Source organism: Diuraphis noxia, unplaced genomic scaffold, assembly GCF_037042655.1.
Source record: "Diuraphis noxia isolate RWA-SAM2 unplaced genomic scaffold, SU_Dnox_SAM2 contig0002, whole genome shotgun sequence".
Lineage (NCBI taxonomy): Eukaryota > Metazoa > Arthropoda > Insecta > Hemiptera > Aphididae > Diuraphis > Diuraphis noxia.
Window position 1 is genome coordinate 81953092 of NW_028301712.1, and position 26619 is coordinate 81979710.

The following is a 26619-nucleotide window of genomic DNA, read 5'->3' on the forward strand; positions in this document are numbered from 1 at the left end:
TCAGAGCAAGCATGTAGTTTTAATATACACCTAAGAATTTCCAAAGGGGAAGGGTTCATTGGTTATAAAAAGTAACCTTAAGAGAACGACATAACCGCATTTGTTGACTTGTTGACTGTTGTCTAATAGTTTTACGAACGCGTAACAGCAAATTTACGCTCGGCAGTTTAGGTACGTCTTATTATGTTAGCTTAAAAATTAGGGTCAATAGACCTATCATAAAACTTGATGGTAAGAACATTATCTTTGTTTTGACGGAAGTTGTTTTTACGATAATTCAGTTTTTAAATGAGTTATGCGTGTAGGAATAATAAATTGTGAAATAAAAATGCTCATAACTAACTGAATTATCGTAAAAACAACTTCCAACAAAACACAGATTCTTACCATCAAATTTCATAGTAGGTCTATTCAATCTATTTTTAAGCTGTAATAAGACGTGAACTATTGACCGAAAATTTGCCATGTTACGCGTTAGTCAGACTAAGACAACTAAAGCGGGTGTGGCGCCTTCTTAATGAACAAAATATAAGATTATAATTATTATAATATACTTCTCAATATTTGTCAACCGAGTTTACTCAACTCACATAATATATTTTATTTTGAAAAATATTGTTAAAAAGTTTTTGCAATACATTTTTCACCATTTTACCATAGGTAGGTATACCTTTAATAGTTTAATAAATAAAAACGATTTGTATAGAGGTCAATATTACCTCTATAACATCACTGCAGCTGTTTTTAAGTTTGAAACAAAACAGAAAGCAAGTATTCGGAAGAAAAACTATTACATTTATTAAGAACACAAATAAAGTACAATATAGCGCAGCGGGTACAATAATTTCAAGTTATTCCCGCATCGTCTACATAACATTAAGTAGGTAACCTATATAGGTTATATCTATATATAACGGGTAACAGTAAGCGCCTATACCTATCTACATATTTGTCGTTTAATATATAGAAAAATGCTGTCACTCTTGACATTTTTCTGGTGCCTACACGTGTAACAAATGGGTATCTGTAAAACATGCACACAATATTATACCTCTTAAAAGCGAACGAAATAATATAATAATTTGTATAATGTAAATCAGTGTACAACAATCGCGGAAACAAGGTTTTCGACGTAAACACCGCGTGAAATAAAAACGAATAATTCTATTGTAATATGATGGACCGTCGCTGGTTTATTGGCCCTTCGCCGTGTCTTGTTGAATGTTCCACATTTCGGAATATTCGGAAGCGCCGTTGTCCATCAGCCACTGGTGACTTCCGCGTTCGACGACTTTCCCGTTGCGTAATATCAATATGTCATCCGCATCTTTGATGGTCGACAGCCGATGGGCGATGCACACGCTCGTCTTATCCTTGGTGGCTCGCCGCAACGCCTTCAGTATGTTCTATAGGCAATAAAACCGTTATGTATAATCATAAGACATAAGAATATTATGAATTATTATGACCGATTGCAGGTTGCAGGTGTATAACATACGCACTATTATATTAACGAGATGGAACCAAAATACAAATAAAAAAGCCGCACAAAATCAGAACCCTAACCCAATCATAATAGTATTACCCGATTATTTTAAAGTATTGGTCATGACCGGGGGTTTAAATTCATGGCGTACATGGATTTGCACATCAGTCTTGCTACGTTGTAGTCAATGCTAGAATGATAGATGATGGCGGGATATAAATCCATCGTAAGATACCAATGTAAACTGTACAGTTACATATCACATATCCATAATTTTTTTTTTGCCTATTTTTTGCATATTTATACGTTTATTGGGCATATTATCCATAATTTTGATGTTCTTATTGAAATTATATACCTACTTATTGACGTAAAATATATGAAAAATTGATGATAAATTTAATACCTAATTTATATTTTTTACTTACACTACGCAACCTAAAACAAATGAAACTATTAAATTACGAATAGATATTTCTTACTATTTCAAAAATACGATTTTTTTATTTTTTTGAATCCACATGTTTTTAGTGTATTATGTTTTAAGTTTTGGAATTTTAGTGTACCTATAGAATTGTATTTTTCTGAACTTTATAAGGGAAATTTCAATGCTTAATATTTTGTCAGTTTTTAGCGCAAAAGTGCCTGCTTTACTTAGGCATTTTTTGGACACGAAATTGTGTTAATAATACTCATGTCCATTTTTACTAAAGATTACTTTATCGCTCAAAGGCATAGCAGGTAATTTTAATTATTATTATACTGATAGGTATATTGTAAAAGTATATAATTTGTTTTATAACATATACAATTATATAAGCTATAACTACTAATTAGAGATTACTAAGTAGTTATAGCTACATAAACACTTATAATAGGTAATAAGAAATTGATTAGTTATAGTATGGTATTATATTCCTATATTCGTATGTTATATACTGTGTGAATTTATAAATTAATTTTATTCATCAATAAACGATGGCAGCAGAAGAGTATAGTATTGTTCAAACAGAACCTACTCTACTGTCGGTGGAAAAACAGATAAAAAAAAACTAATTTGAAATTGATTTGTTATATAATTGTTCGGTTGTTTTAGTATATATAATGTTATACATCATACACTTAAACTGCATAAAAAACTATGCTATGTATGGGTGATGGGATGTAAAATATTATAAATACATAAGAACTTTTATACTTTATTATTAAAATGTATATCTACTTAAGTTATACGATCCCAATATTCAACAGTTAATGCAATCATGATAATATATTATAAAGCGTTGTTTGTGTGGCGGTTTAACATAGTCTTTCCATTCGATTTTGTAACAGATACAGCCGGAAATTATTAAAAAATAAATGATGTCTTAGGTGCCTCATGCATACGATATCATTAATATTTATATTATTCTTTCGGCTGTACCTACCTTCTGTTCAACATTTCGAATCACATTTATGACTTATATACCTATAAGTTATTACTCACTGCACTCTTTTTAAGGTTAACGAGAAATTGTACTATATTTTTTATAATACCTATACCATATATCTATTTTATCGTCGCGTCTTTCAACCGAGTTGAATCGTATACGTGTATATCTGGTAACAGTTGTGAACGTACCTATATATATAGTACCTAAGTATTTAAATAAAATTATACATTTAGAGTTTGCTCTAAACTTAACTGCCTGCAGACAAAAATTATTATACAGGGAATTGGTATTATAGCATAATATGCGCGTTGCCATATAAATATTAAAATATATAATTACGTCATACTTATGTACGCAATGTTTTTTTTGCAAATTCATGTCATCTGTTAGAAATAAAATTATTTATTTTAATTGGTGACTGAATAAAAAACGTAACTTACAGAATGACAGTCGACAGAACGTACTAAGTAATACAGTTAGTTAAAATATTCCTAATATGGACAACACTTAGAGTCATAATAATAATGACTAGAATATTTGAAAAATCTTGAATAATTCCGTTTTTTTTTCATTCAATCTTAATTAAAAGTTATAAATAAATAATTAAAGTGATAAAAACAAAAAATCTGACTGATCATTGCGAACAATATTAAGAAAAAGAAAGAAAAAGACTTGATAAGCTTTCAAATCATAAAACATATCAAAGACAAAAGCCAAGCAATAATATACTTGTACTCCGAAAAATATTAAAAAAAAATTTTTATCGATAATATGCCTATTTGAAAATATAAATTTTAAATACTAACATTATTAGCAAAATTAACAAGGTAAGATATTAATATCTTAATTCTTGAATAAATATTACAATCTTAGAAGTGATAGATATATTTTTAACAGTGGTTAAAATATTATCACCATCAAGTTATGCCAACAAAGATTAAAGTAATATAATATTTTTATTATTTATTTATATTTATTAATAATTACATTTATGGTGCGACCTGTGAGGAAAAATAAGGCCACCAGTGTATATCCTATAATATCCCAAATGATACTTCTGCACTAATAACACTTGAACACTAATCACTATACACATACCTGTTCAGTAATTGAGTCCAATGATGACGTGGCCTCATCAAATATCAGAATAGGACTGTCCTTGAGTATCGCCCTAGCAATGGACACTCGTTGCTTTTCACCGCCAGATATCATTAGGCCCCGTTCGCCCACTTGTGTCAAATACCCGTTGGGTAGCTTTAACACAGAGTTGTGAAGTTCTGCAAGTTTGGCCGCCTCAATGACTTCAGACTCAGACTTGCTCATGTCACCATAGTGAAGGTTGTACATGATCGTGTCATGGAACAAAACTGAATCCTATTCAAACAAATAAAACAGTATAATTATATAATATGAGATCACATCCCACCCAAAAGATAATCTGCATAATTTATTAATTTACCCACCCTGATACATAAAATAAATAAATGTAAATTTTTATTTAAAAAATATTTTAATGTAAAAAATATGCATAAATAAGCTTTCTTAAAATTATACATCTGATCTCTACCTAATCCGTAAAGGATGTTAAATATTGCAATAATTAAATATACCTGAGGAACTACAGCCATGCACTTCCGAAGACTATCAATATCAATGTCCTTGATATTTTTGCCTCCAATGAGAATCTCACCTGAAGTCGGTTCAAAAAACCTGAACAGCAATCTGATTATTGTGGATTTCCTGAAAAGTCCATGTATCACATCATTAAATTTTTATCATTAGTTTTGAAGTTTTGTGACATAATAAAATTAAAAAATATTATGTATGTGATATTATATAATTATATATTTTAAAAAAATCAGGGGGATCATAAATAGAAAAATAAAAATGTTTTAAGCTAATTTTAAACCAATATTGCAAAATGTAATCAATTATAAATATATAAACACAGTATAAAAACAAATTTATACATTAATTTTTTTTTTTAATTTATCATAAGATAGGTATTTAGATATTAGATACAATTCTATTTCTAAAAATGGGTGATTTTGCAATATAAAAATTTTGAAATGTTCATGTTTACATATTATGATCAGTTTTAATTTTCAATACATATTTAGCAGTTTTTCTTATAGTACATTAAAATTCACAGGCCTGATCATTTTAAATTTATTTAGTAACATATAATGAATATATTCATTTTGTTCAAATTTAGTACAGATTGTATATATATATATATATTATAAAAATAAAATATTAATTTTGTTATTAAAAAACAGGACTAGAATGTTTGTACATCTCTGGGTCACAAAATATTTCATGGCCATTTAAAGGCTTAAAGTGAAATTTTTAGAATTTTAAGTAATATAATTTTAAACTATAAAACATTGTCTAAAATATTATTTTTAATATAACACAATTTCTGTCAACAAAGATTTAAAAAAAAATCAAGTCAAGTACCCATGTCTATATTTAAGGATGAGTATGAAAAATTAAGTTTTATTTTTATATTCTAGTACCTATAATTTAAAAAAAATGTAAATGTGTAATAGCACAGATTAATTTTTATTGAATCTGTGGTTATAGTATATTTTACGAAAACTTCCATGTTTTTGAACAGACAAGATTTCAGACAGAATTCGTCTGATTTGCTTACCCACTACCGGAACCTCCAACTATTGCGACTTTCTTGCCAGGTGGAACAACAAAGGACAGGTCATCCAAAATAGGTTTACCGTTCTGATATGCAAAATTGACGTTTCGGAATTCGATGGATGCATTTTCTTTACTAATAGACAACGGGATGGCATCCGTTCGATTCTGGTGAAAATTGACAAAAATATGAAAATAAATAAAAAAAACTAAGCAAAACTTATATATTTGAATAGTTAAATACTGAGCCAGTTTTACTACCAGAGCAAATGGTGCATTGCAGAGTCAGTGGTTTTTAAATAGTAGGGCACTGATATTATGGATATTAAAGTATTATAAGCAAAAATTATATGTATATACATATATTTATTTAACATTTTATGTTATATTATAATTAATAATAAAATAAATGTGTTTTTTTTTACAGCTGAATGGCGTTTTTTAAGAAACCCAAAAATTTACTTTTACACTAGGGCCTTCAAATAACAAAATTTATGTGATGAAAAATGTGATTTGCATACCAATTAAAGGGAAATAATTATTCAAAAGTAATAAATATATAAAAATATATTGCCTAACAAAACTATTACATTGATCATTTTAGAGTGAACACTACATTGTTAAAATATTTGGTACTTTTCTGTTATCCATATTACCTCCCAAAGCTGCGACTACTCAATTCTGTTATCTCGACTACTATAGTAGGTACTATCCCCAAAACTACCAGCCAGACAATATAGTTTCATCGTTTCATACATAATAGACATAAATATTGGTTTTAGATATTATTATAGACTGACACTTCTAGAAGTTGCACTTCCAAACATTTCAATTTTGCCGATGTATATTTTTTTTTTAGACCGTTTTTGCATCCACGATGTCTCGGAAGTAAACCCTCTTCTTAAAAAAAAACAAGGGCATCTTTTTCACTGTTCGCTAAAACTCCAAGGATCCATAATTATTTTTAAATGAATAAAAACAACAACGGATAGGAACAGGTAATTGTGTGAATCGGCGTGGTAGTCGAGATAAAAGAATTGAGATTCACAGTAGTAGGAATAACAGAAAAGTACCAAATATTTATGTATTTTTGAAAAAAAATGTAAATAATTTATTTTAGGTTATTATTTCAAAAAACCTATAATTTTCGTTTTCTTTAAAATGTCGTGGGAAAAATATCAAAACTACCAGAATAATATTATATAAATGTTAAACGATTATTAATAAAAAAAAATCTTTAATCTCATGTTTAGACTTAGACAAACATTTTTAAAATAGTATTATGTTTTAGCTTATGAAATACATAAAAAGGAAATTATAAAAATGAGATTTCTTTAAAAAAAAATAAGTTTCTTAACACGTTGACTGTCATGCAGCCGCCGGCGGCCTCAAGAATATTTATCATGGGTACGCCAAAGACAGTTTTCTGTATCATTATAAATTTGTATTTGTATATATACTATTGGATTTGAAAAAAAAAATTAAAAATTAATGTTTATTGCATAAAAAAAATTGCAATTATTCCCACTAAGCCACAGCATATTTCAAGATCATTATTGTAGCGCCACGGTAAAGTTAATAATATAAATCCAAATTAATTAATGGCAGCCCGCGGCTGTATGGCCTCCTACGAATGATATGGTGCGGCAGCCGGCGGTCTAAAACTTTCAATAAGTGTTCAATAAAGAATTGATTTATATAGTAAATGTATACCTTAACAGATGGATCGCATGCCATTATCGCAAACATGGACTGCATGTCGAGTAACGCCTGTCGCACTTCACGGTAAACAGATCCTAGGAACCCGAGTGGCATGGCCAGCTGGAAAAGGAGACCATTCACCATTACCAAGTCACCAATTGTCATGTTACCTAATGGATTATTTATATATAATTATATTTGGTTGCTTAAAATATTATTGTTTGATGTTTGATTATACATAAAACTAACCAGCCAATAAAATTCGAATCCAGTTATATTACCTTCGACTATTTGTTTTGCGGCTAATATCATTGCTGTGCTCATTGTTATGCTAAATATGGCATTTTGACCAAAATTCAAAAGTGCCAGACTTGAGCTAGTCTTAAGTGAAGCCATCTCAAAGTTTTGTAAGACACGGTCGTATCTGTTTGCTTCGTACAGTTCATTATTGAAATACTACAATTGAAGAAAATAAAATAATTTAATGTTTCAAGTTTTTTAAAGCTGAAATAAATAAAAAAGGGTAAAATTTAGAACACATGATACATCACAATTTTACAATTTTACATTATTTTGTTCAAACATAACGTATACTTCAAACTTTCATCTTGGGCACTTTTTGAAAATCTTATTGAATGACTAAATACACTTTTAATAATTAAAAGTGAATAAAAAATTTTTTCTGAAATTTTGATTCATTAATTACTCATAAGTATTAAGTGTAAAGTTAAAGGTTAGATGAAAAGTTGCAAAAGATTATTCAGAATAATGTCAGTCAACTATTCTACACTTCTAGAAGATGATTAAATGTTATACAACAATTAAGAAATTTAAGAATATTTGACTGATAACCACTACAAAAAAAATGTTGGATGCAATATTGGTACATGATTCACATCATTACCTGAAAATATTTTTATTTATTTAGTCCTTATTAAGTTAAAATAATTAATAATTTATCAACATATTAATATTTTATACACGCATACCTTAACAGTTTCATAATTTATTAACGAGTCCATAGCTTTATTTCCAGCTTCATTTTCAGCTTGATTCATATAAATTCGGAATTTCGTCCTCCACTGGGTTACTAATAATGTATACACTGTATAAATAGAGACACAACCAAAGGATAAAGCAGCAAATTGATAACCACAATTTAATCCCTAAACAACATCAAATAACTATACATTTTTTTTAAGATTATGATTATAGGAACTTACCAATATAGTGCTAACTAGTGTCAATTCAAATAAAGTAGGTACAATATTAAATACCATAGCAGTAAGTACAAAGTTTATTCCCCTGCTTCCACGATCTATTACCTAGAAAACCATAAATTAATAATTTAAAATAACTTTGATAAGTGAATGATAAAATCTAATTGGTAAAGTCACTACTGATGGATGTTTGATAATTTCTTAAGATTTCATAAATAATAGAAGCCACAAAAAACTGACAAAAAAAAGTAAGCCTTAAAAAAATTCTGGTTTTTACACTTGATTAAGTACTATAACTTATAGTCTATAAGATTTATTAAACCACACCTTAGCTAATGCACCAGTTTGTCTGGATAAATGAAAACTTAGATCTAAACTGTGAAGATGTAAGAAAACATTTCTGGCAATTTTTCTAATGGATTGTTGAGCCACACTAGCAAATACAGCATTACGTAGTTCATTCATACCAGCAGCAGCTGCTCTACAAACGCCATCTGAAAATATGACATATCTGTTTTTTATTTATTCAATTAAGCATTATTTTTATAAGACATTTATTCTGATCTTTTTCCTATTTATATTTTTAGATTTGTGTTCATGATCAATAATCTTTATAGAATCCCAATCTGGTTAAAAGGTAAATTTTATAAGACAGAAGTAAGGTTGGTGATAATGTATGGATTGGAATGTTGGGCTATAGATAAAACAATATATAGGAAAATGAGTGTTGCGGAGATGAGAATGTTAAGATGGATGAGTGGAGTGACAAGAGAGGGCAGAATAAGAAATGAGAATATTAAAGGTAGTATAGGAGTGGTTCCAATAGTTGACAAATTGTGTGAGAATAGGTTGAGATGGCTAGGGCATGTTTTAAGAAGAGAAAAACTGAGGTAGTTTCAGTGACAAAGAACATGAGTATGGATAGAAAAAGAGTAAGAGGAAGGCCAAAATAGAAATGGTTTGAAGTTATAGAGTGCGATATGAGAATGACTGGTGTTTATGAGGAGGATGTTAATGATTGTAGTAAGTGGAAATTGAGGACCAGGATGGTCGACCCCAAATAGTTGGGAGAGCCCAAAGAAAAGAAGAAAAAGAATCAATAATCTTTATATAATTATAAGTTATCTTTAAAATAGTCATTAAAAATATGCACATTTTTGTATATTTAAAATTGAATATAATATATTAAACAGTGCTGGACTACCAGAGTTGGGATATAAAATAAGTAAGTATAGTATATAAAACTGGAAATTAACAAACTATAATGACTTATGTATTAACTTTAAAATTAATCTGAATAACTACAATTTGAGTACTAATTCTGCTCTTACTATTTCAAACTTACTCATACTCACACGATATCAACAGAGTCGCTGCAACAGTTGACACAGTTTCGGGTGCTGAATCCATAGTTAACAATGCATCTCCGCCAGAACCAAGTTTTTCATTAAGATCGTCCATTGCATATTTTAGAATGAACGGGACAGACACATTCAACATTTTGGCAGCAGCCAATAATCCAAGTGCCAATGTTACTCGCTTTCGAATAGTCACATCATCCTAAATATTTATTTAATTTTGTAACTGTTATATTTTAATAACATATTAATTATTATGAATACCAACCTTTGGCCAAATGTATTGCAACATACCCAAGATCATATCTTTACCACTAACAGTATTGGGTTCTATTATAGACAAGTTCTCTTTAATATGTGCTCCACCGACATGATAACATGTCGGAAGTATTGACAGTCTATTAGGAATTCGAAGCTTTTTATGGCGGTTGCAGAGGACATGGTTATGATGTTTATTATATGTAGAAATAGCCTGAAATAATAATATATATAACTTTTGAAAAAATGAACATATTTCACACACGCTAAAATTAAAAAAAAAAAAAAGGAAAATATTATTAAAATATATTAGACTCTGTAAAATCTTTTTTTTTAGATATATATAACAGCAATCGTTTATTATTTAGCACATATTATGACTATATTGTAAATTTATCTTTATACACATATGTGTGTATACATGTTAATGGTAAAATAAGTATTCCATATTATAATTTATAGCTTATATATTTTATAATATATAATATAATATAATATAGTATACAAGGTGATTGATTTACCATAAAACACTCATTATTTCAAAAAGTATTGACTTTTTTCAAAATATTTTCTTACATGATTTCAAGTTGTTAAAAACCCAACGTTTTTGTTAAAAAATTATATTTTTAAATATTTTTTATCCTTATCATTTTTAAGTTTTTTACTTTTTTGAATAACAACATAGAGTTTTAATTTCATATTCCAAAGCTGAATATTTTTCTAAGTATTTTAATACATAGAAATCGAATTTGGGGCTAGTAGTTTCTGAGTTATAAGTATTTAAAGTTTAGACAAGCGGAGTAGTGGACAAACATTTTGCGGGGTAACCCTGTACTACTCCACTCTGACAATCTAAACTTTAAATACTTATAACTTAAAAATTCTAGCCCTAAATTTGATTTTTATGAATCAAAATACTTAGGAAAATATTCTGCTTTGGAATATGAAATTAAAACTCTATGTTGTCATTCAAAAAGTAAAAAACTTAAAAAATGATAAGGATAAAAAATATTTAAAATATAATTTTTTAATAAAAACGTTGGTTTTTTAACAACTTGAAACCATGTAAAAAAATATTTTGAAAAAAGTCAATACTTTTTGAAATAATGAGTGTTTTATGATGAATCAATCACCCTGTATACATGCATATATATTTTTTTTGATATTCATATTCATAATACACCTAAATGTTTGGTTTAAAAAAAATTTATTGAATCTTCATTCTGCATCAACTTTTTTAAATAGTTTGTTAATTATATTTTTATGCTAAGAAATGAAACTGTTTTTAGCAATATCCCTAATGAACCATTTATATTTCAACTTATGTTATAACATTATAAGTTAAAATATTATTATTAAAATGTGTGAACCAATAACTATTTTATTTAAAATGAATTAATTTAAAAAATGTAAAATAATGAACTGCCACATTTAATTTATCTTTATCGTTTGAATAAATTAGAAACATTTTTGTTTAATAGGTACAAATTATTATTAATAATTTTAAGTTATATATGGATACTTCCCTAAGTACCAAAATATGGGAATCATCAAGTTTACAATGTGTATTTGTTCAATATAATAATAATTTAACATCTACTTATAATAGACACATATTTTTAATGTAATCATTTGGGTGTGAGAAATGATTAGTTTTTTAATCTTTACTTTTTAATGGGTACCTAGATATTGAAATTATGTTTTATTAGCTGGTACTCATATTATTTATTTTATTTTTTTAAAGGAACATTTTAATATTGATATTATTGTATTAAATAGACCAAAAGCCTAGGTTATAATTTATTAAGAAACTACTGGAAAAAAAACCAACAAATTTGACTTAAAATATATTTATTCCCAACAGATTATGTTTTATAAATTATTATTTAACATTAATTAATGATTGCAAACATTTTTCGAGTAATCTCCGATTCTCCTTTACCAGTTCCGTAGCAACCACAAAACCAGTTGACTTCTCAGCCTGACTTCCTAAAATGGTCAACATTTTTGATTCCCAGTGTTTTATTTCTTCCAGCTTTGATTCAACAATAATAGCTCCAATTTTAGATACAGCTTTAACCTCACTTGGGTCAAATAAATTTGCAAACACTCGGTTTTTTAATTCTTCATCATTAAGTCGATCAGAATAAATTAACAGGTATGTTAGAATTCTCGTTGACCACGATAAGCCTTCAGATGTACAATAATGACCTTCTAATAAGTCATAAGTCCTAAGTTTTTCCAATCGATTCTTATTTAAACATTTGCCTGTTTTTGAAATGATTTCTTTAGCTGACAAATGAACAGAATCTTGTGGATTGGATGGAACAATGAATCCATATTCTAAAAATAATTTAGTGTTGGAATGTGGTCCATAGTTAATGAACACTTCAGAATGTTTTTTAAATAACTTTTCAGTAACAATAGTGTATGCACCGTTTAAATTATTGACCGTGGCCCGAACACAAGCCAAAGGAGAGTGGTTAAACATATCTATATATGGTGCAAGTGCAAGATTGTTGACATCTGACAATTTTATTTTATTTTTCGAGCTACAATCTGGACTCATATAAACGGCTCTAGTATTTACAATTGACCATGCCCATTTATAAACTTCAAATGTAAATATATTTCTGCAAGTGTCTGAACAGTGTGAACAAACAATGGAAGACATTTCATACATAATTTGATTAAAAGTTGTTGATATTGTGTTTTGATGGTCTTGTACTTTATTTGATAGATCATTGGGTAAATTTTCAGCAGGACAGTATGCTGAATTCGACAGAATCATGGGCAATGAGACAATATAATTATGCCAAAATGATTCAGATCCTTTGTGCCGTTCAAACATCAGATATGTGGCTAATACTTGTTGTGTCTTGTAAACGGTGGTAAAGTGTTTGCCAAATGGTGACATAGACACCGAGTCAACAGTGATCACCAAACGACCAGGTACAATAGCAAGTGGTTGTCCCGCGTCAATGTTCTGGGCTGCCATTAGCCCTCGTCCAGTATCGGCAAACCAGGCTGGCGCCAATCGGCAGGTGGGTTTCCATCCATGAGACTTCATCCATGTAGTCAGCGAGACGACTTCAAACTGATAGCCAGTAGAAGGACGGTCAGAGGTGCGTTTGCTACGGCGGCGGGCTGTGCGACCCATTGTTAGGTACGGAGAATCGGTAGACTTTACTCGGGACTCACCTTGTATTGGTTTCTCAGCAAATAGAAAGCAACGTGTCGGCTACACAATTTCGGCAGCCCATATACAATCGCCATGCCTTCAGATGTCACGAGATTCGAAAAACTGTACAAAATACTAAAACGCGCGATCAAATTGGCATATTTAAAAATGATGACATTATTGACATTTATTGACACTTCAACACTTCTTCATCTTTGACATCTTTAAATCTTTTATCAAATTGAAAATAATATTAGGTTTATCATAATAATAATAATATATAATCCGTTTAATCAGCGTTGTTGCTTAACTATTATCATTTATCACAAAATAATTAGTATTCTGTGATACAATCACAGACCATAGATAAGAGAGATTTATAATAACCACGATTAAAGATAGTATAATGGTTGCCCAACGAATCTAGAAAAGTGTCAACCGATATGAATCTCTACTTATCAGTATTAAACAGCTGGAAACTTAAAAACTAGCGCTTATATGTTATAGTGACAATTAATGCAGTTACCACTCAAAGATAATTTAGATAATTAGACAGATATTTAATTTTTTCCCGCGCTTTCTTCAAAATACTATGATTGGCTTTGTACAGACTATCGTCTACTAGATATATTATTAACAGCCACACAATAGATAATAATAATTAATTATAAACAATATAAACAATTAATAAGCTCGTCTTAAGTAATAGTTATTATTATTAATGCGTAATAACTAATAATAAATGTATTAATTTGTACGTACTGAGTTACTAAATTAAAAATGTCTTGTTGTGTACCAAATTGTATTTTTCGAGACAAATGTTTAAAACAAAGTCGTTTTCACTTTCCAAAAGACCTTGCGTTACGATATGAATGGGAGAAAGCTTTAGGACTTAATTTCCACCCTAATTCTAGAGTTTGTCGCCAACATTTTAGAGACGTTGATGTAAATGATTCATGGGTAACTGGAAATGGGAATAACAAATATACTGTATGTATTTAACTATTTCTTTTAAAATCATAATGGTAGTTATAGTCAAAAAAGTACCTACCTGTATATGTCTAGGTATGTTTAAAAAGAGCTAAGCTGCGTAATGGTGCCATTCCGATACCAGTTACAAATGGATCAATAATAAGTGTAGTAAATATAGCCAATACCGTATGAATACACTGTAATTTAAATAATCCCTGTTAGTCATTGACTTAATATATATAAATTTTTTTAAGAATGACAAGACTAATAACGATTGTGGTACTAGCTGTGGAAATGCATATGATGATTTACTATCTTCGATAAACAATGATCACTGTTATACAGCAATAAAACCACAGGAAAATAAAATAGTTCATGATACTGGTACAATAAACTACCTAAAAAGAGATGCACCTTTATTTAATACAGAATTAACGTCCCCTGCAATACCTAAAAGATTAAAAGTGCTATACCTATTATAAAATTTAATAATGATTTAATTTGTATTATTAATTATTCTTTTGTTTTAATTCCTGATTAAAAGGTAGAACAAAAAATGACATTATTCAAATCAGTTTTAAATGATATAAATATATTAAAATTAAATATACCAACCAAATGTGTGTATGACTGTATGGTTAATAGTAGTTGAGTTTATAGTCACTACACACGCAAGCGCTAGTGTTTAAGTTTCCAGCTGTTTAATACTGATAAGTAGAGATTCATTTCGGTAGACACTTTTCTAGTATGTGGATCATGGGTCGATGGGCAACCATACTATCTTTAATCGTGATAATAACTCATAATTATTAATAATTAGTAATTACCGCAGAATAGATTTAATTACTATACAACACTATTATTTATAATTATATACTAAATAACTTAATCAATTCACAATTCATTATTGTTCATACATCGTACTTCATAAAAAAAATCTTTATGTATTTATTATATACATAGTTAAATAAATATAAAATAATAAAGTATATAACATAGGTAAATACCTACATTATAATAGCCAATAGGCCAATGGGTAAATAACACACCAAAATTAGTAATCTATTAAATGATTTTATCAGATAATTTTACGAAATAAAAATTTTAAGGGGCATATTGTGCAACGGTCCAGACCGAGCGATGACCAATCTCGAAAATTGTATTTATTGTCTTAAAGCAATTTTTGTGTATTTTCCGTGTTCTAAAATGTATATACTAATCAAGTTATTGAAAACAATATAACTGCCTACTAAAATATATTACTTTGTGTTAGATTAAAGTAAATATCATTATAATAGACAATAGTTCTAAAATAAGATGTTTAAAATGATTAAATTGTGTGATAACAAATACAAATATTAGTATATTAAACTTATACTTTCTTAGTTATAAAATTATAAAATTACAAACATAAAAAAAAGCGGGTAAGTCGTGGATGTCGCTCTGCTGTACAGTAGGTTACTGTAATGGATGGGATTAAATTTGAATGCAATGATAGGTATCATTGAATACGAAAAACGATTCTGAACGGAGATGATTTGTCAGTCTAGGATATATTATATTTAAATATTGTCATATATTCTACTTTAAAACAAATATTTGATTTTTCAATTAAGACGCATTTTGCATATGACATCAAGTTAATCAATTAGTGTAGTTATCATGTAGTTATCATAATTCATAATACCTTATATTATAATAGATATACATATACCTGGTTTGAGGATAAATCGTTATCATTACGCGATTTCATAAAAATTTAAAACTCAAACGCTCAAAACATTTTTACTATAATGACGCTTCAAATTTTATCTATAGCTATTTGAAGCAAAACTTATGGAAAACTTAGTGTTGAATTTATAACCTTAGATAAAAATACAAACAATATTATGAATTTTGAACTACAAAATAATTCGCAAATATTCGTGGGTTTAACGAATTTTTGTCAATATTTGAAATTCAAATGCTTATACAAATTTAATTTGCATTTCCAGTGGACATTTTTTTGTGATAAAGATTGAAAAACTTGTAAGGAATCTTATATTACATTTTTAAATCTTAGTTTAAAAAAGAAAATTTTTTATTAATTTCTAGCTTAAAATAATTTGTGGACTTCTGTGATTTTTACGTATTTTGTCAAAATTTAAACTTTGAATGCTTATAAAAAAAAATTGGAACTATGAATTTATTTTATTTTTCAACTGCTATTGTAATTTATTAACATTTTATAGCAATTTTATTAACATTCGGTGAAAATTTCATGTATCAATGGTCATTGGTCATTCGTTTTAAAGTTACATCAAAAACCAAAATGGATTTTGTCGAAAACTGATTGTACGTAAAATTTTCTGTTTTTCGTTTTTCCGTTAATTTTTAGTTTGTTTTTCCCGATTATTTAGAAAAATATTAAGAATTTTTCACTTTTGACCCCCCAAAGTACCAACTAGATTCACTTTCTGATCGAACGAGGTACTGAAGTTAAAAGTCGGAGCATTTTTACTGCCCCAAAACGTAATGACAAACACAAAAAAAAATATTCATGGTTTTGACGAATTTTTGTCAATATTTGAACTTCAAATGCTAATAAAAAAAATTGTGCCTATCGAGCCTATGTATTCTTATAATTTTTTAATCACTATAAGAATAACTTATGAGGAACTTTGTATTAAATTTTCAAACAAATTCTTCTCTAATATCCATGAAAACATTTCGTTATCATAATATAATCATCTCGTCTAATATATATGTGTAATAATCTGTGGTACAATTATTGAACAAATTTTCAATTTTTCAATTTCCGATCTAAATATCTGGTAAAATTTTCAAGTATCTACGACTTATAATTTTTGAAGTATAACAAATAATATTTAAATTCGTTTGAGGATAAATTGTTATCATTACGCAATTTCATAAAAATTTAAAACTCAAACGCTCAAAACATTTTTCTTATAATGACGCTTCAAATTTTCTCTATAGCTATTTGAAGCAAAACTATAATGGAAAACATGGTGTTAAATTTTATAACCTTAGATATAAATACAAACAATATTATGAATTTTGAACTACAAAATAATTTGCAAATATTCATGGTTTTGACGAATTTTTATGAATTTCTAGCTTATAATAATTTGCGAATTTTCGTGATTTTTACGTATTAATAGTCAATATTTGAAATTCAAATCCTAATGAAAAAAAATCATGCCTATGTATTTTTATAATTTTTTAATCACTATAAGAATAACTTATGAGGAACTTTGCATTAAATTTTTAAGTATTTTGATAGGGCCATAAAAATTTTATCGACACTTTAAAAAAAATATTTTCGGAAAAATTGAAAATTTCAGTTGTTTATAAATACCTCAAAAAAAGTCAAAAATTTTGAAAATTAAATCATGTAAAGAAAATGCCAATCTAAATAACTGGAAAAAATTTTCAAGTATCTATGACTTATACTTTATGAATAATAACAAATGTTTAAAATCGTTTGAGGATAAATCGTTATCATCGTTACGCTATTTCGTAAAAATTTAAAATTCAAACGCACTTAAAATTTTTCCTATAATGATGCTTCGAGTTTTCTCTATAGCTACTTGAAGGAAAACTTAGTTTTGTATTTTTAATCCTTAGTTATATACGAAAAAATTTTATGATTTTTCAACTTCAAAATTACTTGCAAATTTTCACATTTTCGACAGATTTCGTAAAAATTTGAACTGTAAACGCTTATTAAAAAAAATTGTGACTTACGATTTTTAATTTTTTTTAGCTACAATAAGAACAACTCATAATGAACCGTGTATTAAATTTTCAAGTTTTTTTGGTCGTCCAACATTTTTTTACCGACACTTCAAAAAAAATTCTCAAAAAAATCGAAAATTTCAGTGGTTTATAAATAATTCAAAAAAAGTCAAAATTTTTGAAAATTAAACTGTATATAGAAATCACTAACATTAACGTTTGGTGAAAATTTCAAGTATTTACAGTGATTAGTTTTTGAATTACAACCATATAAAAATATCGATTTGGTCGAAAACTGGTTTTGCGTAAAAATTCCCGTTTTTCTGTCATTTTTTTTTTGTTTTTCTCGATTTTTTTGAAAACTGTTGGAAAATGTTTACTTTTGACCTCTATAATGCACCAAGGATCTTCACTTTTACATCGGAAACCACCCCCAAAGTTTGAAATCGAAGCATTATTTCGACTAGTTATGCTGTACACAGACACACATAAAAAAAAACACACATCATTGTAAAATCAATACATTCATCACTTCGTTCAGAATCTAAAATCAACAAGAGAAACTAGATAATTTTTTTACATAAAAGTTCAATAATGGGTCAATTCGTTCTAGTAGGTATCAAGATTAACAGAACGCTATTGAAACTAGCGAATGAAAATTTGATTTATGGTAGTACCATTGATTATTTATAATCAATGGTAGTACGTGTGCAAAACGGAGACACACATGCCATTGATAATTGATTGCACATCTTAAATGTGAATTTTTGATTTATACGAGCATCATAATAAATGTAGGTATTCATTATTATATTTAATTTTTATTAATTTTAAATACAATTTTTTACATTATTTTCTAAGTAGGTATTTAAGACGTGTGTTATCGCACTAGGGATCGGCTTTTAAAGCACTAAAAATAACTGAAATATGCACTGTATAATGTCCTAAAGACATGAAAACAATTGAAAATAAGTCAATTTTTTAAAAAAATATGCAAAATGTACGACAGAATATTTTAGAAAAAATATATTTATATCAATATATGAGCTTTACAACTGATAAGGAGTCATCTAAATTGTTTAATGATCGATAGGCCAATTCACCGGACTGAAATAGATTTTAATATGAACAAAAATGTGGTATTTATCATTTTACTTATGAATTCAAATAAAATTAAAATATTTTATGACACACTTTTATTTTTCATACCACAAAAAATGAACAAGATTCATGAAAATAAATAATAAAAAATTATATTATATAACATAGCAAAACAGGGTACACACGAATTGTGTACCAAAACAGGTAGACGAACCTTTTTGAACGAATTGCGTCCCGGACGCAATTCGTGTTAGTTTTTCATCTACAGTTAATTATTGTAAGTGGTTCCTAAAACGATATTGTCACAATAAAGATATGCCAGGTTATATAAAAATAATCAAATTTAATTGTAAAAATATAATAATGTCATAATAATATAAATTATATGTCATAATTAATCACATACCTATTTATAAAAAAATTAAAATTGAACTGTAAAATATATAATACTATCATTAACATAAAACATATAAATTATAAGTCATAAGACCATAGTTACTTATCGATTGGGAAGTCCGTATAGTCCCTAATATTTTTATCGAAAATATCCATCTCATCTGGTCGGAGCTATTGCTTTACACTGCGTATTCCGTCGCTTGTCCGTCGAACTAAAAATGCATTGGTTTATTTTTAATTCGATAGAAAACCCCGCGAAATACGCTGCGTTCGAAACGCGGCGAATACGCCGTGTATAGCTCTTGCCTAAAAGTACAAACCACTAAAAATAAGTTTTCATATAATAATATTATGTTAATGATAAATGTTTAATTATTATTTTGTTAAAATTTTAAAAATATCAAAATTAAAAATAAATTTGAAAACCACTGGAAACCTCAAAAATGTTAAGTGATGAAAAGGTAACACGAATTGCGTCCGGGACGCAATTCGTTCAAAAAGGTTCTTCTACCTGTTTTGGTACGCAATTCGTGTGCACCGGCGAAACAAATAGCTCAACAACTTGATAAATAGCACTAAAAATTTAAAATATTTTAAGTAAGCAAAAATAGCGTTATGAAATTTAATGATTCCAGTCCCTGATGCACACAACAAGATCACTCTAATATTTTATCTGGATCCTATAACAATTAACAAATGCTAAAAAAGCTTTGGTTATTACTTTATTAGTAATTAAATATTTTACAATATTTATTATAATCATAGAAATACATAAAGAACTTGGTTAATTTACACTAGATATAATAATTTCTTAAATTTCGCGGAAAAAATATAAAAATAATAATAATCTCTTTACTTTAGGTTAGGCTCGATCTGTTACCCCAAATCAATATTTACAACTTAATCATCAATTATTTTTATTTCTTTGTAACAATACTTGTATACGACACTTGTTATTATAAAAGAGGAATATAACATCAGATGATTGAATAATTAAACTTTTCTCATATTTAACGAATTATGTCCCCGTGAGTGTAAACGCATAGGCGATCGTTGAGAAATGATAAAATATTTATTGATAGTAAGCAGTTACAGACCATAAATTGAAAATTGTAATTATAATAGAGAAAATATTGACTCTTCCCTCATGCGAACTTTTACCTGGGGCTACATACATGCCTGGATTTCATTCATGATTCATCACTGGTTCATACTGTTCATAGAACCTATACCATATAAATATAGGTAATATCATTATTATTAGCTGCATCAAAAACATAGAGATCCAGGGATATTCATTGGAAACGAAAATACAATTTAAAAATACAAATATCTTGTGTTTATTTCGAATAATGAAAATTTGCGGAAAACGACGTTCGCCATAAATCATTATAACTACTGGTGCATAGGGTCCTATTCCTTAATATAGCACTATAGTTGGTACTAATGTACTATATATTGCTTATTATTAATATTAATTATGATGGCATTTTATTTTACGATCTATGGTAGTAATAACTGTGATAATCAATCAAAAATATTGGTAAGTTCAATGCGACGTTGCGCGATTAACGTCACGGCTGTAATGATCTATTTTTACGAATCATGCATCATGAATTTGGACTTTGACAGATTTTTATAGCAAAAAAAACCTGTGTTGGTTGTAACTCCCAAAATCCGCCTTCTTTTATGTACCACTTATCATCTTACAGTTTACACTTTATTAGTGTTTTAAAATACCTCTTAACATAGTATATTTATAGAAAAAACTCCACATTTGAAACAAGAATTTTGTGGAACAAAAGTCCATTGGAACTAGGATCATGTGTTTTGTGGAACAAAGTGTAATGACCAGCCAAAGTGTATGATATCAGATATAAATGCTTATCACTCGATATTTGTATAAAATTGATAATGATTCTCAATTTAATTTATTTTGAAAAGAAGTTATAAGTTATAATGAAATTGTGTTGAAATTCCTAAATTTTTATTATTACTTATTTCCGCAATTAAAACTAAAAACGTGTTATAAAACTTGGGACACACATTTGTCATTCAGGGGACACAATTTGATTTTCAGGGGACACAGTATTTTGGCCCTGGATGCATGGACCCATCTAATTGCTAAATCATAGAAAAGCAAATATCAATCAATATATTTTTATTTTATTCAAAGTAAATTCGTTCTAGGCAGTATACAAAATAACAAAATATATGTAATTATAACTTAATTAAAAAGTTTAAAAATTATTGAAAAGCTTAAGAAAATTAGATACAAAAATATGAAACGTGTTAAAATGTATAAGAGTTTTAGTTTATTGCGTTGTATAATATTAAAATATAGGAACATCTGGGGATTTGGGATGCTATTGCAGAGTGTGCTTTTTCCTAACTTATTCCTCGGTACAAAATTTTAAAATTAACGTGATAGGTATTAAATAATAATTTTACAAGGGTACATAGACATCACTGTTTTATTTCTACATTTACATCACTTATTGGCGAAATCGGGTGACTTTGGCAGTTTAGCCTAGAACACGGTCTCTAGACTCTAGATGATGGGTGTTGCATACCTTACCACTTAAATAAATCATTTCATCATTATCACAGAACAATATATTATTATAAAATTTCCATTGGCCACGTTGATAACATTCTATCAGATTACGGATACGGTACAACTAGGTATTATACGCATACTTTTACTGCAACCAGAATAGGATACAGAAACACGAGTGTATATTTTGTATTATTCTTAGGTATAATAATAAGCTAGCTATATATTTATAGTATTTAAAGCTATAATTAATAAATAACAATCTTGTTGCCATAGCAAAAATAAGAGTTAAAATAAATATTATCATGATTTATTGTTTCATTCTTAATTTACTATTTGAAACGGTCACATATTATATTTCGTTCATTTGTTATTAAAAGTTGTTAAGCATATTTGTATTCTTTATTGTACCTATAGAATTATTGAGATATATTAAGTGTTACTTAATTTTATTAATCAAAACCACCATAATATTTAACGATCATGTCAATTATCAGCGAATTGAAGATGTCAGAAGGTGATAATACGCAGAATGCATCGTCCAAAAATGATCTGATGCATACAGTTTTCAACGATATTCCTGATAAACGGAACATTTTGGAAAATCACGGTCTAGCTAGTTTGCAGCCGGGCGAAAGACTTAGCTCAGTGCCGGAGATGGAGAGATCTTCTGCCGGCGATCCACTCGTGCCATCCACGACGACCAATTGTACGTTGCAGGTTTTGTCCGATCTCCGTACAAATCAGCCAAAAGATCTGGAAAGTCGTGGGCCCGTGGATTTATCGCTGAGCAGAAGATATCATTCAATGCCCAATATGGCAGTGCTTCAGACATCTTCTGTCGCCGAGAACTGCCCCGAAGAGTCGAATGTCGCGATGGATACACTGTCCGGTGGCTCATCAAAGCTAGAGGATTCAGTGACGGTGACTCCAGGCGAACATACTGCAGGACCGATCCCTACAATTATAGCGGCTTATGAGAGTCCGACATTTTGTTATCATATTGGATTCATGAGTGCGGCGGCACCGGTGATGCCTGATGACATTGCATCTGAAATTCATGATCACGAGAATTCGCTACCACACAGACGAGCAGTATCGATGCCCAACATTTCAATACAGTTTGATGAGGTCGAATCTGAAGGCGGCCTGACGAAACGTCCAGAGTCAGATAATGTCCTGGAACCGACAATCGACGTCGGTTGTAGTGACGACGCAGAGCCGCGCATAACCCCGCGCATAACCCCGGTTATTGCAAAGCGACGTAAATCATTGTGGAATAGGACAAAGAAATTCTTCCTGCTAATGATTTGTTGTGGCTCCAGTAATATGCCCATCAATTAAATGTTAATTATTATTTATTTTACAATATAATATATGATGCAATGCGTATAATTTAATAATATTATCGATTTAATCGTGTTGTATATATTCACGAAACTTTTCAAATTAATTTAAGTTGAAAAAAAATATTTTTGCATCTAAAATTTTAATATTGAATATCAGATACCTTAAAAGCTCATATAAATATAAATATCTATTGTCTACTTTAAACAATTTGAATGTTTTGACAGTCGACTCGTACAATATGTATTTTCGAAAATTCTATATGATTTTTAAATCATTACATTTAGTTTACTTTATCTATATACATACGACTATTATCAAAGTTTTTATACTATGGTAGGTACTTAAAAATAAAATTTGTTTTTATAACAACCTCACTTGAAAAGGATTTGTATCAATGTATACTTGTGTAATGTCTAAGATTTCGGTGACATATTCTTCATTAATTTATTTTTAATGCTAACTAAGTATATGGCCAAATTCTAAATATATAAAAATCATCAATTTCTAAATGTACGCAAGGACAATGTTTTTAAAAACTAATTTTCATACAAATGATTCTCATTATACTCAGTTAGGCATAGATTTTAGGTAATATTTTTTTTTTGTAGTTTATGAGAAAACCGTGACTTTCACAAACCCTGTACTATCCTACATTGCAGTTATAACCACTCAAACGTACATAATATGATGGTGATAATTTCAACGTATGGATAGTACAGGGTTTGTGAAAGTCACGGTTTTCTTATAAACTACAACAAAAGAAATATTACTTAAAATCTATGCATAACTGAGTATAATGAAAATCATTTGTATGACAATTAGTTTTTAAAATCATTGTCCTTGCGTTTATTTAAAAATTGATAATTATTACATGTTTAGAATTTGGCCACTAAGTTAGCATTAAAAATAAATTAATAAAGGATATGTCACCGAAATCTTAGACATTACACAAGTATACATTGATACAAATCCTTTTCAAGTGAAGTGTTCTTATAAAAACAAATTTTATTTTTAAGTACCTACCATAGTATAAAAACTTTGATAATAGTCGTATATATATAGATAATGTAAACTAAATGTAATGATTTAAAAATCATATAGAATTTTCGAAAATACATATTGTACGTGTCGACTGTCAAATAACATTCAAATATTGTTTGGTTTAAAGTAGACAATAGATATATATTTATTATATATTATTTATATGAGCTTTTAAATTATCTAATATTAAAAATTAAAATTTTAGATATAAAGAGAAATATTTTATACTTCTAACTCAAATTAATTTGAAAATTTTCGTGATTATGTCGATTTTTTTCAAAATCCTATAACTTACTCAAAAAAATATATTCTGAATTGACGTTATATAATTTTTTTTTTAATTACATTAAGAACAACCGCCTTATGAGGCTTTGTATTACATTTTCAAGTTTATTCAAATATTCAAATATTGAAAGATTATTTATTGAAAAATTATAATTCAAAGTTCCTAATTTAATAAAAAAATAAACTAGCTATAAATTATGGCGCCGAAGTCCTATAAATCTATAGTATAGGGCGAAAAACATTTCAAGATGCCTATAATATCTTAATATCGGTAAAAATGGAATACCATGGGAGGAAAGTGGTCATATGAAGCGGCCCTGTCCTAAATTTTCAAAATGTAACCTAAACATAAGGTTCGGCATACTGGTCATAACTGTGTTATTTCCCCCTGTCATAACCATGTTACTTTCCCTTGTCTCCTTTACAACTCATTTCGCCCATTAATATTTTTTCTCTTTGTTTTTGTTTGTTCATTTAAAACTTTTAAATAACACCTCCATACAACGTCGACTCCATAACAGCTACAATACCTGCCTCGCAGAACTCCATCGAAACTTAGGTCACCCCGTGGTTCGTGTCGCGAGCTAGGGCGCAACCGTTTTCGCCCAAAATGAACCTTTCCCTTTTCGGCCATTCTGGAATGACCGTTTTCGGCCAGTACACTATTTTGATCACCAATTAACTTAACTTCACGTTTTTTTTTCTGTTCAACTATACCAATTTATATAATGATCATAATATAATATTGTTAAGTTAAAAACGTAAGAATTACGTAGAAATTACACGACTCGAATTTATAAAACGCATGTGCCATAATTATAAAAAAAATTGATTTTTTTCTGTAAATTAATAATATAACGTATATTGTAAATTGTGATTAATATTTTGTATGTATTTTTACTTGACTTAATGCGTGATTTAAAAAAAAATTTAATTGTAAATAATTATGAAAATTATAAATTATGAAAAAAAAGTTATGACTATATTTTTACGTTTTTTACGTTGTTAACTTAATAATATTATATGATCATTATATAAATTGGTATAGTTTAACAGAAAAAAAAACGTAAAATTAAGTTAATTGTTGACCAAAATAGTTTACTGGCCGAAAACGGTCATTCCAGCGGTGGAGAACGATTCCGCAATATTTGCGGAATCGTGTTGATTTTAATAGCCACTGATATACATACACGATTCCGCAAATTTAATATATATATTATACACGATTCCGCATAATTTTAAATGCGACGTTGCCATTCCGAAAACAAAATCTATATTATTTTAAGGGCCGAGCCACACTTGAGTGATTTTGGCACGCGGTACGCATACGACGGTGGCACCCGGTACGCGCGTTAAAATGACGTTTTTTTGATCAGTTTCCGCAACATAAAGAATTAAACGTATATGAGTTTGTTTCAGCTATATTATTATACGATAAGATAATGTTTATGTCATTGTCGTTTATAAGATTAGATTATAATACGTTTCTTATATAAATATAATATGAATAAGAAATTTGGACTACACTTATGTCAGCGTAAGCGCTATAATCGATTATAAAAAAAAAAAAATATGTTATTATGTACATTCAGAAAACATGATTTTAGTTTAAATTTAATTTACAACTTGTATTTTCTGATTATGTTTTAAACAATTATATTGACAAAGACTGTCCTTTTCCACCACTAATTTGGGCTGAAGAACCATAATAAAATCCAAGGTAGGTTCTATAATTATTATTTAAACTGTATAATTTTTTATAATTTTTATAATATTATTATAATGTTATCACAGAACAACAAATGCAGCCGAAAGTTTTCATCGAACATACAATGGCCAATTTTACTACTCACATCCACCCATTTATTCAGTGCTGACAGTCTTATTAGA

At 28.5% G+C, this 26619-nt stretch overlaps 2 protein-coding genes across 2 annotated transcripts; one reads left to right on the forward strand and one right to left on the reverse strand.

The window, feature by feature from the left end:
- Nucleotides 1–774: 774 nt before the first annotated feature.
- On the reverse strand, nucleotides 775–13546 carry ABCB7 (ATP binding cassette subfamily B member 7). The gene is made up of 12 exons (XM_015523419.2): nucleotides 13310–13546; nucleotides 10119–10322; nucleotides 9848–10052; nucleotides 8820–8986; nucleotides 8496–8597; nucleotides 8262–8438; nucleotides 7554–7728; nucleotides 7285–7442; nucleotides 5576–5739; nucleotides 4530–4659; nucleotides 4018–4293; nucleotides 775–1406 (listed from the first exon to the last, which is right to left on the reverse strand). Exons 1-12 carry the CDS (start codon nucleotides 13382–13384, stop codon nucleotides 1194–1196), a joined length of 2046 nt encoding a protein of 681 aa, XP_015378905.1. The 5' UTR covers nucleotides 13385–13546; the 3' UTR covers nucleotides 775–1193.
- A 523-nt stretch (nucleotides 13547–14069) lies between these two features.
- LOC149058994 (uncharacterized) lies at nucleotides 14070–14743 on the forward strand. The gene is made up of 3 exons (XM_089218520.1): nucleotides 14070–14283; nucleotides 14371–14424; nucleotides 14484–14743. The coding sequence occupies exons 1-3, from the start codon at nucleotides 14070–14072 to the stop codon at nucleotides 14741–14743; spliced, it is 528 nt and encodes a 175-aa protein (XP_089074646.1).
- The last annotated feature ends 11876 nt before the right edge of the window (nucleotides 14744–26619 follow it).

Excerpts from the sequence above, each read along its gene's own strand:
- ABCB7 (XM_015523419.2), bottom strand. The coding sequence starts at position 13,384 with ATGGCGATTGTATATGGGCTGCCGAAATTGTGTAGCCGACACGTTGCT. Across the intron at positions 8,598-8,819 it reads AAACTGGTGCATTAGCTAAG|GTAATAGATCGTGGAAGCAG; the intron begins GTGTGGTTTAAT and ends ATGGTTTTCTAG. Across the intron at positions 7,729-8,261 it reads TAAATTATGAAACTGTTAAG|TATTTCAATAATGAACTGTA; the intron begins GTATGCGTGTAT and ends CTTCAATTGTAG.
- LOC149058994 (XM_089218520.1), top strand. The coding sequence starts at position 14,070 with ATGTCTTGTTGTGTACCAAATTGTATTTTTCGAGACAAATGTTTAAAA. Across the intron at positions 14,284-14,370 it reads GAATAACAAATATACTGTAT|CTAAGCTGCGTAATGGTGCC; the intron begins GTATTTAACTAT and ends GTTTAAAAAGAG. Across the intron at positions 14,425-14,483 it reads TACAAATGGATCAATAATAA|TCATTGACTTAATATATATA; the intron begins GTGTAGTAAATA and ends AATCCCTGTTAG.